Source organism: Haliotis asinina, chromosome 8, assembly GCF_037392515.1.
Source record: "Haliotis asinina isolate JCU_RB_2024 chromosome 8, JCU_Hal_asi_v2, whole genome shotgun sequence".
NCBI lineage: Eukaryota > Metazoa > Mollusca > Gastropoda > Lepetellida > Haliotidae > Haliotis > Haliotis asinina.
This window is the reverse complement of record NC_090287.1, coordinates 10071783-10085573: the sequence shown is the minus strand read 5'-3', so window position 1 is coordinate 10085573 and position 13791 is coordinate 10071783. Positions and strand designations below refer to the sequence as shown.

The 13791-nt window shown below is 41.7% G+C and overlaps 1 protein-coding gene across 2 annotated transcripts in view; it reads right to left on the bottom strand.

Annotated features, from left to right (window-relative positions):
* LOC137293727 (YLP motif-containing protein 1-like) overlaps positions 1-13791 on the bottom strand; it is a 47501-nt gene that overhangs the window by 21552 nt on the left and 12158 nt on the right. Inside the window, exons 7-13 of one of the 2 annotated variants that reach the window (XM_067824438.1) lie at positions 9597-10310; positions 8520-8843; positions 7766-7941; positions 7019-7197; positions 2676-2798; positions 1848-2025; positions 732-921 (exon numbers count right to left, since the gene is read on the bottom strand). In XM_067824438.1, coding sequence (XP_067680539.1) covers positions 732-921; positions 1848-2025; positions 2676-2798; positions 7019-7197; positions 7766-7941; positions 8520-8843; positions 9597-10310 — 1884 coding nt within the window. The remainder of the gene's footprint in view (positions 1-731; positions 922-1847; positions 2026-2675; positions 2799-7018; positions 7198-7765; positions 7942-8519; positions 8844-9596; positions 10311-13791) is intronic. The other variant, XM_067824439.1, reaches the window with a different exon arrangement.

The following is a 13791-nucleotide window of genomic DNA, read 5'->3' as shown; positions in this document are numbered from 1 at the left end:
ACACATCATATACCACCACGATCAAACATCATATACCACCATGATCACATATCACCATGAAGCAGTCGTCCAGACACAACATCTGGCGGGCATTGCCTCCGTTAGTCAGCTCCTTGTCCTACACACAGACCACCATGATCACATATCACATATCACCATGATCACACATCATATGCCACAATGATCACATTTCACCTTGTTCACCTGTCACCATGATCACATCACACATCACTTACAGTACTTGTCTCTCATATTTACTGCTAGTTTTTCACTTTACATCAAGTAAAAACTAAATGTGAAATCAGAATGGTTGTCATCAATCACTTAATTCTAAGCATGAAACTATTTTTCAAACCTTTCTTTTTGGATTGTGCCCTATCCCCTAAAACTGCATGAATGTGCTGATTTCCCCTGAAGTCTACTCAAGGTACCAAAGTGTTTACAACAGAAAGTTCAAGATGAGTATGAACAGATTAACAAATTCCACATAAAAACAAAATCAAAATGCCTTGGAGCAGCTGAGCTGTATATTGGCACTATGCCAATGTTAGCATACACACTGGCACAAACACACCAACATCAAAACGTTTTAAAGAACAAACCATTTTAACTTGGTTTCTTCTCCTATCAACTGACAATTCATATTTACAAACTAAACCTGCAAATTACTAAAACTTTAAACCCATTTCAGTAAGAGTTATAAGTGACTCATTGTACACACTGCAACTTACACGGATGAGTTTGCTGACGTAGGTCTTCCCACTTCCAGGCAATCCTCGGAGAATGATGACAATCTGGGGTGGGCGTGACTTTCGTCCCGGGGAGCACAGCAAGTCCTCCACCTTGGCTGTTTCTATCTTAGGTTGATACACAGGCTTAGTTTCCTGAGGGGAGCGTCCATACAACTCTCTGAAATGGAGGCTAAAAGTGAGCACAGCTCACAGTCAATGTGTCCTCATATCAAGATTGTTGTTGCCATCACCAGGGTTTGGTTGATTAGCTCAGGTCAGAGAGACAGTTCAGGTTGACAATGGTCATCTTGTGGGTGTTATGGCAAGGGTTTCAAATACAAAGGTTTGCATGCACTTGGTTAACACTGACAGGCATTTTGGTTAAAGAGAGTATATGGTTATGGGGGTGGCATTATTCATAGATTAAGCCTGAAGAATTCATCCTGATGATACGCTTCATGACAATGTAACCTGTTTAACATTTGATATCTTAATGTGTCTTACACTGTTTCTGTTGACATTTGGTCAGGTGCATTGATGCGCTATACTTAGACTAAAATAATACTGCGAGTTTGGACAGATACTACAATCTACTGCAACTGCATGGATTTTTCACAGTCTAACTCTGAATACCCAGTAAAGTTCCAGAACACTCATCACTATAAGAAGTATGCCTTTACCTCACTTTATAATCCACATTACAAGAAGACTAGCAGTTGTCTAAGATCACTTTCAATCCTGAATCCTCTAACTATTGGCAAACAAGGATAAGTTGGACTGGAGCAGAAAGCATGTTTACAAGAAGTAGGGCGTGCACGGCAGTGATGAAAACCCATTTGGTTTGTGAAAGGGAGAGCAGATGTAGGCTCGTGCATCACTGCCTCTTTCATTCAAGCAGGTTTGTTTCATTAACACTTCACCAGAAGCAATCTGTTATACGGGTATGTCATGCAGGTAAGTATCATATTGATTTTGTCTTAAGAAGACGGATGTATGAAACATTCTATTCAGATAAAAAAATTATTATGTAAGTGAAAGTTCAACATGCAACTAAAGAAGCAAGCAATAAGACAAAGTAGTTTCTGTATTTAGACAGACACAAGCACAGGCACTTACTGCTCTTTTTCATCTGGACGGAAACGGACTCGGTCCCGATCTCTGTCCCGATCTCTTTCTCTTTCTCGTTCTCGGTCTCTATCCCGATCTCTGTCCCGATCCCTATCTCTGTCTCGATCTCGTTCATATCGATCTCTCTCAGAACTGCCCCGATCTCCTCGACCAAATGCATCAAATTCTGAAAGATGCATGAAACACCCAATGAAACAATTTGTAACATTTCTATAGATACGGTTTCTATAGATACGGTTTCTATAGATACGGTTTAATCAATATTTTAAAAGAAACTGTTCTAGTGTCTAAAAATCAAATAGCTTTACCCACGAATAGATTAATTTTCACTTAAGCCTACATTGAAGATTTCTATGATGCAGGTGACTGAATTTTGGTTCATGCAGCAATGAGGTGTGAAGCACATTATACTACACAATGGTTGGGAACAATCCAGGGCATGTAGATAATTAACTATAAATTTTGAAAAGCTAATTGCTTGCTAGGATGCCTAAAGAAAAGCTAATCCAAGCACTAGTTTGATAGATGACTTGCTATAAACGAGGATTAGCTTGGATTAGACATCACAACATTTTCCACCCAACCATCCATCTGGGCTTAAATAGAAATAGTAATGAATCACTGCACTGTCACTCGGCTGCTGCTGCAAACAAAGACAAAGAGGTGTCCACTATGTTTTGGAAAGCAAGAGGGCTAAGCATTTTTTAAAATATGAGTAAGGACAATGAAAAATATCCATTTTCATGCCATGCCGACTTGATGTTGTGTATCACCGAAGCTTGTCCTCCATGAAGTACTACAAGTATCAGGTCTCACCCCTTGACTCCTTGCTTTTGTCTGACAAGCGTGAGTCGGACAACTCCTCTGACGGCCCACGTCCATGTCCATAGTCTATAACAGCGGGAGCTTGGTAGGGTTGAGCTGGGACTGGGGAGTCTTCTGCAGGAAAGGAAGGGGATGTTAAACATAAATACATATGATATAAGGAGACAAATATATTTCAGAAGAAGCGGAAAAGATCCTGTTAGTCATGTCTTACGACAAGCTTTAGCATGGGTTGCTGAAGACCTATTCTACCTTGGATCTTTGTAGGTGGTTAAGATAGAAGGATGAAACAATAAATAAATATACTGGTTGCTGATGACTCTAGGGAAAAATTATACACTTTGCTCAAGAACTCAACACATGGTTTGGACAAAATAACACTAGATGGAGTATGGATGTGAGTGAGTTTAGTTTTACACCGCACTCAGCAATATTCCAGCTATATGGCGGCAGTCTGTAAGTGTAAATAATTGAGTCTGGACCAGACAATCCAGTGATCAACAACATGAGCATCGATCTGCGCAATAGGGAACTGATGACATGAGTCAACCAAGTCAGTGAGTCTGACCACCTGATCCCGTTAGCCGCCTCTTACAACAAGCATAGTCGCCTTTTATGGAAAACATGGGTTGCTGAGGGCCTATTCTACCCTGGGACCTTCACGGGTCGGAGTATGGATGTACACTGATCAGGGACTTCAGGGTTTCATTTAAGTAGTGAGCATGGTGAACAGTGACAGTGATGTCACTCTATTGTTCCTAATATCCCTAAGATATGACACAATCTTGCTTCCTTGGGCAAGTATCTAAATAATGTCAGTCTGACCCGGGCATTGTCTTAATAACGTCCCTCTGCTCCCAAACTTGGAATCATTACTTGTTTTGAAAACTGAATCAATTTGTCTTCTGAATATCTCTGAATATGTCCCTAAAATGTATAATGCCAACACCCAGTTTCGAACCCTCATTCCTTTGTGGACTAGTTTGGTGGTTTTATCCACTAGGCTATACACTGTGAAGAATGAGATTGTTTCTCAGTATGAACTGTGTGTTCTTCGTAAGATGGGTAGTGCGGCCATGGGGCGCATGCAAGACTAGACGTCGGCTGCCTGTCTCATTCCTGTTCATTTTCATCAGTGAATACCAAAAACTGTAAATCATGAAATTAATGCAAGCAGTATCTTAATGCGAAAAGTGTGTCTGTACACTTCCTGCATTATTAAAATGACACATTTCAGTGTCCAAGACTAAGAGTACTTTGAGAAGTTAATATAAGACAGAAAGCAGGGAAATCTCTTGTTGTCTTTATTGTCTTCAGGTTAGCATTCATCAAAACAGTACAGAATAAAACAACAATTTAGACACCTCATGTAACACTAACTGACAATCAAGCATTCATTTCATTGACACTACTTAATACTCACTGAAATTATTCATCAGTAAATTTTGTCAAAGCAGAAGTGTTGACACTACACACTTCACCTGGCAATGCAGGTCACTTTCTCATTACAGGTATTTTAAGTCCGTTATCACTGCTTACAATCATTGGTCATTCTTCAAAGTCATTCAAGCTCTTCAGCCAGATCGGACAAGACTGTTTCGCAATCTTTGCTTACCTTTGAAATCGCAGCTTCCCTCAATCTGGCATGAAGAGGTTTCATCACACTTCTACATAAATCCACATGTGTTCCTTATGGAGTCCGTCAAATTTTCAGACACTTTGTTGGCATACCAATTAATAAAATGGTCCTTCATATCCAACTTGAATTCACCATTCACTGGCAAATCCATGGGTTGTAACTCTCCTGTACATCCAGTGGGCACAAATCGCACTTCAAAATGTTTTTTCTTCAAGCGATTTCACACCTGGGCCACAGAGACATCAAAAATCAATAATGATTCTTGTCTAACTCCAAGTCCAAGTTGTTTTTTAACTCTCTTTGTGTATGGAATTAACACATTATCTATGTAGATAAGCATGTTTTCCTCAGTGCTCCAATGATTGGCTGAATGATTCATGTGCCACTCCTCTGGACAGATGTGATTGGCTTGACACTTGTTTGTTGTACACTGGTAGATAACTTGCGGGGGGAGTAAGATTCCTGAAGCGAAACTGCCGAGGACCATGGAGATTTGTATTCCACGCCGATTATGTACGCTTGTTTTGCATCCTGTCATGTTAACATCAAGCCTGACACAGGCACAATTTTGACACCGGTCTGGTCAAAGTTTATGACAAGGTCAGCTGGAATCTACTTTGACTTGACTGTCTTCCCTACCGCTTTGATGAACTCTTCCTTCTTTTCGTCAAAATCAGCTGGGAGTTCGCTGGCTGATTTAGTGGCCTTCCTTTTCACAAAGTTTCAGCGATTTAGAAACGAAAGAGTAAAGGCTTCATCAGGTTTAACTTTACTGTTTCCAGCAATGTATGCTTTCTTCATGACACATACAACACTTTCACTTAAACTAACGCCTAACACCTTACTAAAATGCTTTGCTGCACGTATTGCCATGGTCTACTGCATACTTTGCGGTCTTGACTCGTCTCTGGTAAATAGTGGCTGTTGGTTCTTTCCCTTTTCACACCTCTATGAGACGTAATTACATCGGGAGTATAATCAGACATCTTAATGATTTCTTTGTTGGTCAACTCCATTCGCGAGGCTTTCTCAGGTGTCTCAGCTGTTGCAGGGTCTGGTTTGACTGTTGTGACATTGCACAATTACCGAGGTTATATGTTTTTATATATTAACATGTGTCACCTCAATTTAATTTGAGCAAATCCTTTCAACTGAAGTTTTTCAAGTTGGATTACATTAATAATTCTTGTCATAAGGCAACAGGTAGCAAGCAAACACTTGATCAAACACGTTAGCTCCATTCCGTTCAAGGCTTAACAAGCTCAGGTCAGGTCACTAGTATTTGGTAAAGAAAAAAAGAAAATGAACATCAAAGAACCAGAGTGTTGCATTTTCTCATCAACACAGCTTCCCGAACTTACATTAATTTCCTGACGCATTTTAGACAAGACCTCTGCACTTCCTTTACATTCATGATGCATTAATTTCATGATTTATAGTACAGAAATTATATCTGAAGTATATCTTCAGTTGGTTTATAAGTTGGATATAACATGACCCAAGGGGATTATTGAAAAGTAAGCCCTCTTCCCTTGAGCTATGCCTGCAGGAATTCGGCCTTTGGGCCACTGTCACCAGTACTGTGCACGATCAGGGTAGTATTTCCCAAAGTAAAATGATACCATCAAAGAACAAGCTTGACAAGCTCAACTTTACCCAAATCAACTGGTGTTTAAGTAACCTCCAAATGTAGACTGTCACCAAACTTGAAGACACTGGGTACTGCAGTTCATCAGACATCTCGTTAACATGAGTTTGAAAGAGTTCAAAGTGTCATAGTGACCTTGAAAGTAAGGTGAAGCTCACCCAAGTCGACTGCTGTTTGCATAACCACCAAATGTACACTGTCACCAACACTGAAGATGTTGGGTACAACAGCTCAAGAGATACGTGTTAACATGAGTTTAAAAAGTGTTCCCAGTGTTGTGGTGACCTTGACAATAAGGTCAAGGTCACCTAAATCAACTGATGTTTGGGTAATCCCCCAAATGTAGACTGTCACCATATTTTAAGATGCTGGGTACAACAGTTCATCAGAAATTGGGTTACCAAAAGTTTGAAAAGTGTTCCAAGTGTCGTGGTGACCTTGAAAATAAGGTCATGGTCACCAAAATTGTCTGGTGTTTGAGTAACACCGAAATGTAGACTCACCAAATTCGTGGTGACCTTGAAAATATGGTCAGTTCATGAGATATCGCATTGAGTTTGGAATGTGTTCCAAGACGTTGGGTACATCAGTTCATGAAATATTGCGTTAACAAGAATCTGGGAATCGGACAGATGTATGTACAGATGGTGCTGAATACATAGTCCCCCATTCTGTGTTGCAGCGGAAGACAATAACTATCAAAGGAAGGATGGTGACACAGTATAGATAACTATCGAAGAAAGAAGTGGGTGACACAATATGAATAACTATTTAAGAAAGAAATGTGTGAGTCTATCTGAATACGTATCAAAGAAAGAAGTGGGCAAGTCAATCTGAATAGCTATGAAAGAAAACTGTAGATGAGTCAGTCTGAAAAGCTATCAAAGAAAGAAGTGAGTGAGACAATATCAATAACTATTTAAGAAAGAAGTGAGTGAGGCAATCTGAATAGCTATCAAAGAAAGAAGTGGGTGAGACATTATCAACAACTATTTAAGAAAGAAGTGAGTGAGGCAATCTGAATAGCTATCAAAGAAGCCACCATACCTTTAGAATCTCCAACCTGTTTATGGCCATAGTCTATAGTTTCTGCTGGTACCACAGGACGGTCTGGATATGTATAACGGTCCCGTGCATCTGGGTATCTGTCAGGTGGGTACGTGAGTCTGTCATGCGGACTGTCAGGATAACGTGACCGATACGGGTCACGGTAATAGTCATCATACCTGAAACATAACCACTATCATGGTAACACAAGTTTGTTTTAGAGATACAACAACAAGATAAGGACACATCACCAGATACAACCTTCCATGAAACAGTTATCAAATCATCAAACATAAAAGCATCAAACCTGAGCAGCAAATCCAAGACTTTCCTAATATATCCATACAAATACTCTTGATATGACACATAACATATCTTCATATGTACTGGCTTGCAACAAGCAATGTTAGTGAAGATTTCTAAAAACACATACTTACGTCAGGGTTGCAGTATATGAAAAATGACAATCTGCATAACACAACTCCATGCAACCTATATTAATCAACCATGTCAGCAGAACACAAACAGGTTGATAACATGACATGAAAGCTGGACCAAAGAGAACAGGCACTGAATTGATGTGGGGATACCTGCTTGTTTGTTGTGTCAAAAGACACTCATGTCTGGACTAACTAATCCAATGACACCAATCCATGCCAAGTCACCATGCCCGTCAGTCTAATCAATTCTCTCCCCTCTCCTCGTTTGAGCAATCTAGGTTCCCATTCTAACCAGTAATGCACATACCTGTCTCTGTAGGCGAATCGTTCGTATGGAAGAGCTGCTGGAGGTGGGGGAGGATAACTCCTGTCGTTTGGACGGTCATAGTAGGGGTCCCGTCGATCATAGTACGGATCTCGTAAAGCATACGGGTCATGAGGATGTGGTGGGGGAATCCTGGGAGGATAGTCGCGGTCGAAGGGCTGGAAAATATACAACTTATCTGCTGATAGTTTCCATGTTAAAATAATGATGAAATGTTAAAACTGATATCAATATTGTGCAACACTCCTGTGATAGGGAATGAACTGTATCCAGTGGTTTTGATGAGGAAGTCAAGTGGTTTCAAGATGCTCACACTATGTTGAACAGCATTCCAGTTATATGATGAAACATCGGGTTTATATTTGAAGAGCTTAGAAAATGATGACGGCTTCAGAATTTCACCACTTTGGGGAAACCCACAAGAATGCTCACAGACAAAGAAACAGACTTGTGATTAAAAGTATTTCAGCTATACCCCCATGACTGCAGCATGTCAGTGTCACGTGCGTGGAATGCCAGAAGCATTGAACATTTCCACATGTTTCCACATTTCCACACCTGTGATAACAACATGCCTGTTTATGGTAAACGTATGAAGATGATTGAAAATTTGAAAATACAACTTTCTAACATGCCCTTGGGAAGCAGCTCTCCCCAACAAACTGTTCTCGCTTAAACCATGAAAGCCACCCAGGTCCACCCTTACCCCTTGACAAGGAACTGAGCTTATACTTACATCATAAGGAGGATAATCAGCTTCATGTCTGTCTGGAAAATTGTCCTCAGGTGGGTAAGGGCCGCGGTCATCTTGACCAAATCCCCCCCTTCCCCTTGCTCCACGACCTCTACCCCATGGTCCACCATGCGGAGGTCGCCCTCTTGGACCACCACGACCATAGGAATTCCAAGGGTCTTCATAGTTCCTGTCAACACCTCCATCAAAGTTCCCGTCAAAATTGCTCTCAAAGTTCCCATCAAACTTGCCATCAAAGTTCCCATCAAAGTTTTCATCCAGGTTCTCATCAAAATTGCCTTTGATGTTACCATCAGCTGGACCATCCTGGAGATGAGAGAAAACATGTGGAGGCAATGTTCAGTCCGGTGAAAATCATTTACATAATTATAAAATGATAATCCAAAGGTTGAAAGATGCAAGGACTTACTTGGTTAATGAGAAATAGGCCAGATATACTTGTCTTTGAAAGAGACAATTTACTAAATCTTATATTTTACTGCACCATATCAGGCTACAAGGTTCTGTTATTTGCAAACTCAAGCAAAAGATTATCATAACCAACCAGCCTGGTTTCACTCGGACTTGTACATGTGGGGGTACAGGGGACCTCATCAAAAAACATTTTGGGGGTCCTTGCTGAGTGAGTGTAGTTCGACACTACATCTCAGCAATGTGCATGCAATATCACAGCTTTCACTGCTAGGCTAGCCCAACCCCTTCCTGACCAATTTTCAGGATTATCAGGATTTTCCTGACCTATTTCCTTGATGAGAAAAATGAGGACTTGTTAAGAACAGGTGTTTCAGTGATTTACTGAGCTATGTAATTGTTCATTAATTGTCAAACACTGTAATCAGCAATATTCCAGCTACATTACAGTGTCTGTACTTAATCAAGTTTGGACCATAGAAATCCAGAGTGATTGACAGCACGCAAATCTACATAATTTCGTCAACTCCATGTCTTGGGGCATCAACCCAATCCCATATCGACTCTTATGACAATCATGGGTTGCTGAGGACCATGTCTAACAAGTGAGGCACTGTAATACACACAAGAGCTTAAATGTTAGTTTACCAGTTTCAAGGGCGTCTCATCATCGTCATCCTGATAGGAAACAAGACCTGGTTTGCTGTCATCATTTGCTGCCTGCTCACTGGCCCCATCTTTTTTTTCTTCTTTGTCCTCAATCTTTACTGCCGAAGGAAACAATGGCTTATCCTGACTGGTCGAGTCAGGTTGTCCTGCTGGTTGCTCTGATGGTGATGGTCCTCGAGGTCCACCCACACCTGGAGAAGGACCTCGAGGTCCACCTACACCTGAAGATGAACCTTGTGCTCCACCAAGACCTGGAGATGATCCTCTAGGTCCACCCTGCTGGCCTGGTGCCTGACCCCTCAGACTTCCCATCTGACCTGGTGCTGTTCCCCTTGGACCACCCCTACCAGGCACTAGACCCCTTGGTCCTCCTCTTCCAGGTGGGGCTCTTGGACCACCCATCTGACCCGGTGCTTGACCTCTAGGACCAAATTGTTGTCCTGGTGCCTGGCCTCTTGGGCCAGTTTGACCTGGAGCATGACCCATTAGTCCACGTTGACCTGGTACTTGACCTCTTGGGCCACCCTGTCCTGGTGCTTGACCTCTTGGGCCACCCTGTCCTGGTGCTTGACCCCTTGGGCCACCCTGTCCTGGTGCTTGACCCCTTGGGCCACCCTGTCCTGGTGCCTGTCCTCTAGGGCCACCTTGTCCTGGCATCTGACCTCTTGGGCCACCACGACCAGGAGGTCCAGGCTGAAAAAACCCCAACCCAAATCAGTCCCAAAACTAAAAAAAAGTCAAGTAAAGTGTAAAATTCAGAAGTAATATCAGTACCATGAACTCTGTGAGAAATCAAGGAGGGTCTTTGGGTAAAGGAGCTAACATATTAACTAGGTGTCCGCAGTGCCCAAAAACCTGTGAGGTCTATGCCTGGTTTACATTCAGCTTGCGATGGGTCTGCTGCGTCTGTAAACTGCCGACAGCTCAGTGATTTTGTCAAACAGTGAGTGTAACAAATTTGATGAAAAATCATAATCTCGTAGCCTGTAGATGGCATTGCAGGGGCGCCACACAGAAACCACTCAGTGATTGTTTGGTTAACTCATGATTTTTTTAAACTATAGGATCATAGGATCGACTGATATCCACAGAGCCATTGCATAGCTAGCGCACAATCACCGCACAGCCTCTGAAACATCTTCGTACAATCGCCCTATGATTCTGTGCAGCCTCTGTGCAGGTATACCTAGGGTTGTCCCCAAGCAAATCGCACCATGCCCTAAGACAGTGTGAAGACAAATGTCATAACCTATGGTCATCCACAGTGCCTAAAAAAATCGTATGAAAAATCATAAGCTACTTCATCACACGACATTTGTGGCAAATGGGATCTAGGTCTTACCAGTGCACAAAAAATGCTATGAATGTCAACAGAGGTTCATTTATAAAGTAAGTCTTCTTATTCTTTACACAACATTTCAGAGTCAACTATAGCTCCTTCATTCACCTGATGAACGTGTATGTTTTCTCTGTTACGTCACTTCATGATTAAAATTGATATTTTATACTTATCCCGACTCATGCTTATTATGCTTGTCTCCTTCTTCTATCCAAACATAGTGAAAATGCAATTTTCTGAATTAAATTGATATTTTAAACTTATCCTGACTTCCCGGACGATGTTGACTCAACTCACCCGATTTATCACGTGACTTGTGGAAGCCAGACGCTCTGTGGAGTATTTTGGTGGAAAGTCTATGTGCACGTCTTGAACAGACTAGCATGAGTGATTAGGACCTTGTATTCATTATGAAGATATTTGAACATGAAGAAAGGTCGCAACTAGTCTCGATTGCTATATCTTGACATTTAGTGGCATCAGAAACTAGCAGGACACTAGCTACTTTTGGTGTCATCACGTGCCAGTCAACAAAGCCTTCTATGGAAGACAAGTTTGACTGGATGTGATTCCCCCCCAAAATCTACAATGAATATGAGAAGAATAGGACTGAATTATCGCCGTTACAAAGTCCCGTTAGGGGGCAAATTATTGGACGTAATTTGGAAAAGACAGCAGAATCCAGCATGGTCTAACCCACCACGGTTTCTGTCAGATTCTGTCAGCAATTAAGCCGGAGTCAGGATAAGGAAAAATATGTAATTTCTGAATAAAATTGATATTTTATACTTATCCTGACTCATGACGAAAGCCCTCCCAGCGACCCCTCACAGACACACTGAATTCTTGTATTCTCATGTCAGGTGATTATAGGAGAGAGTGCGTGTGTGCATTGACAACTGTGTTGAAGAGTTGTCTACGATGCCTGAGGTTGCAGTCGACATGCGACTGATGTCTTCACTCCGTATCATCAACGGAGACTGAGACTAAGTCTTAGTTGATGAAATACGTGTTAGAAAAAGGCACAATAATCACAAATTTGTATAATAATAACATATATATACAAGTCAAAAATCGCATACAACACAAATTTAGTTAGAAAAACCAAAATAATGAAAGACATCTCGCCGTATACGGGACCCTGGGTTCCTCCAGCTGCCCTCATCAGGCAATAGAGAGAGAGTGAAGTATCATGGCCGAGCATGTGCATAGGAAGGGAGGTAATACATGGGTGAGTGTGAATTTTGCATCCGCTTCTTTTAGAAGGGAACTTCAAGGGATTTCAGGTGTTCCACTACCATCGCCAGGAAGAGGAGATAAGCAATTAAGCATGAGTCAGGATAAGGAAAAAATTACTTAAATGCTTTGAAGTTCCCTTCACTAATGCAGATATAAAAATCATTACTCACCCATGATTAGCCTCCCTCCAGCCCATGCATTTAGGCATGCAAATCAGTCACATGACCTGCTATGCTCTCTCCGAATACTTGCTCAGCACCCAGATTTGCAGGCAAATCCAGAGTGTCATGAGAGACGAGGATGGGAAGGTTGACTTCTTGAGTCATGACAAGCATAAAATGTCAACTTTAATCAGAAAATTACATCATTTTCCTTATCCTGAAACATGATTATTATGCCTGCCAGAATCTGACGGAATTGGTGGTGGATCATGCTTTACCCCTCTCCACCTTGCATATGCCTAAAATCTCTTCCACTTATTGTCGTAAAGTGTCCAAATAGATGTGCATAGGGAGAAAGTGACAGCCTTCAGCACTCTGGCAGAATATCCTCATTTCTTCAAACAAGCTTTAAAGCTTTCCTTATGTGTAGTTGGAATGTTGATAAGTTGCCATGCGCTTGTTTGGTGTGGATGAATTCGCAGATTCAGATATTTAAGGTTGGGTTTTCAAGGTCTTGTAGGACGTCAGGAAACCACATCCTCGCTGGCCAGTAAGGCGTGATCAAAGTCAGTTGTAGGTGTCTTGTCTGCTTGATTTTGTGTAATACTTCAAGGCAGTAGTACTGGAGGTGACAATGTGTATGCGTTTAGTCCATCCCACGTTATGCTGAGAGCGTCCAGGCTTGAGGATCAGGTACTGGTGACACAAATGTATGTATCGCAAAAAGGACTGTTATCGGGGATCCTAATGCTTGTATTATGTGCCTCTGGATGCATGATCCATTTTGTTTGAGATGGCTGCAGTGGTCGAGATGACATTCTTTGCTCCTGGAATGTGGCATACTTTCAGAAATATGTTCAGTTTGTCAACGATGCTGTACAGGTGAAACATGAGTTGTAACAAACTTGATGACCTTGTTGACCCTTGTTTGCTTCTGTAGAACGCCTCCGTTTTCTGTGTGAACGCTGAGTTTGGCGTTTCTGAAATGACTTGACCAATGTTGTATAGCATTGATCACTGCTTTGATCTCTAGTAGATTGATATGTAGAGCATGAACTTGTCTTGACCACTTCCCCTTGGAGAGATGCATCTACGAATAGATGAACCATGCAGTCTGGCTCTGTCAGGTAAGTTCCCAACAGACATTGTGTCTGTGTGTCCACTACAGGAGATATGGTGTTCGTTGAAAAATGACTGCAACAGGCGTAACCTCCCCCTGTGTGTCATGTCTTTTGCTGAGGTCAGTAGAATGGGTAAACATTGCAAACTGCGAAGTGTCAACAGAGAGAGTATTCCTTGAGCTTCATATCTTTTGTTCCAACTATCCTCTGTGACAAAAATCCAATTCTGTACGGTGCGTAATCGTATTCCTAGGAATTGGAGATCCTGTGATGGTTCTAGCTCTGACTTGAGTAGATTTACCATCCCAACTGTG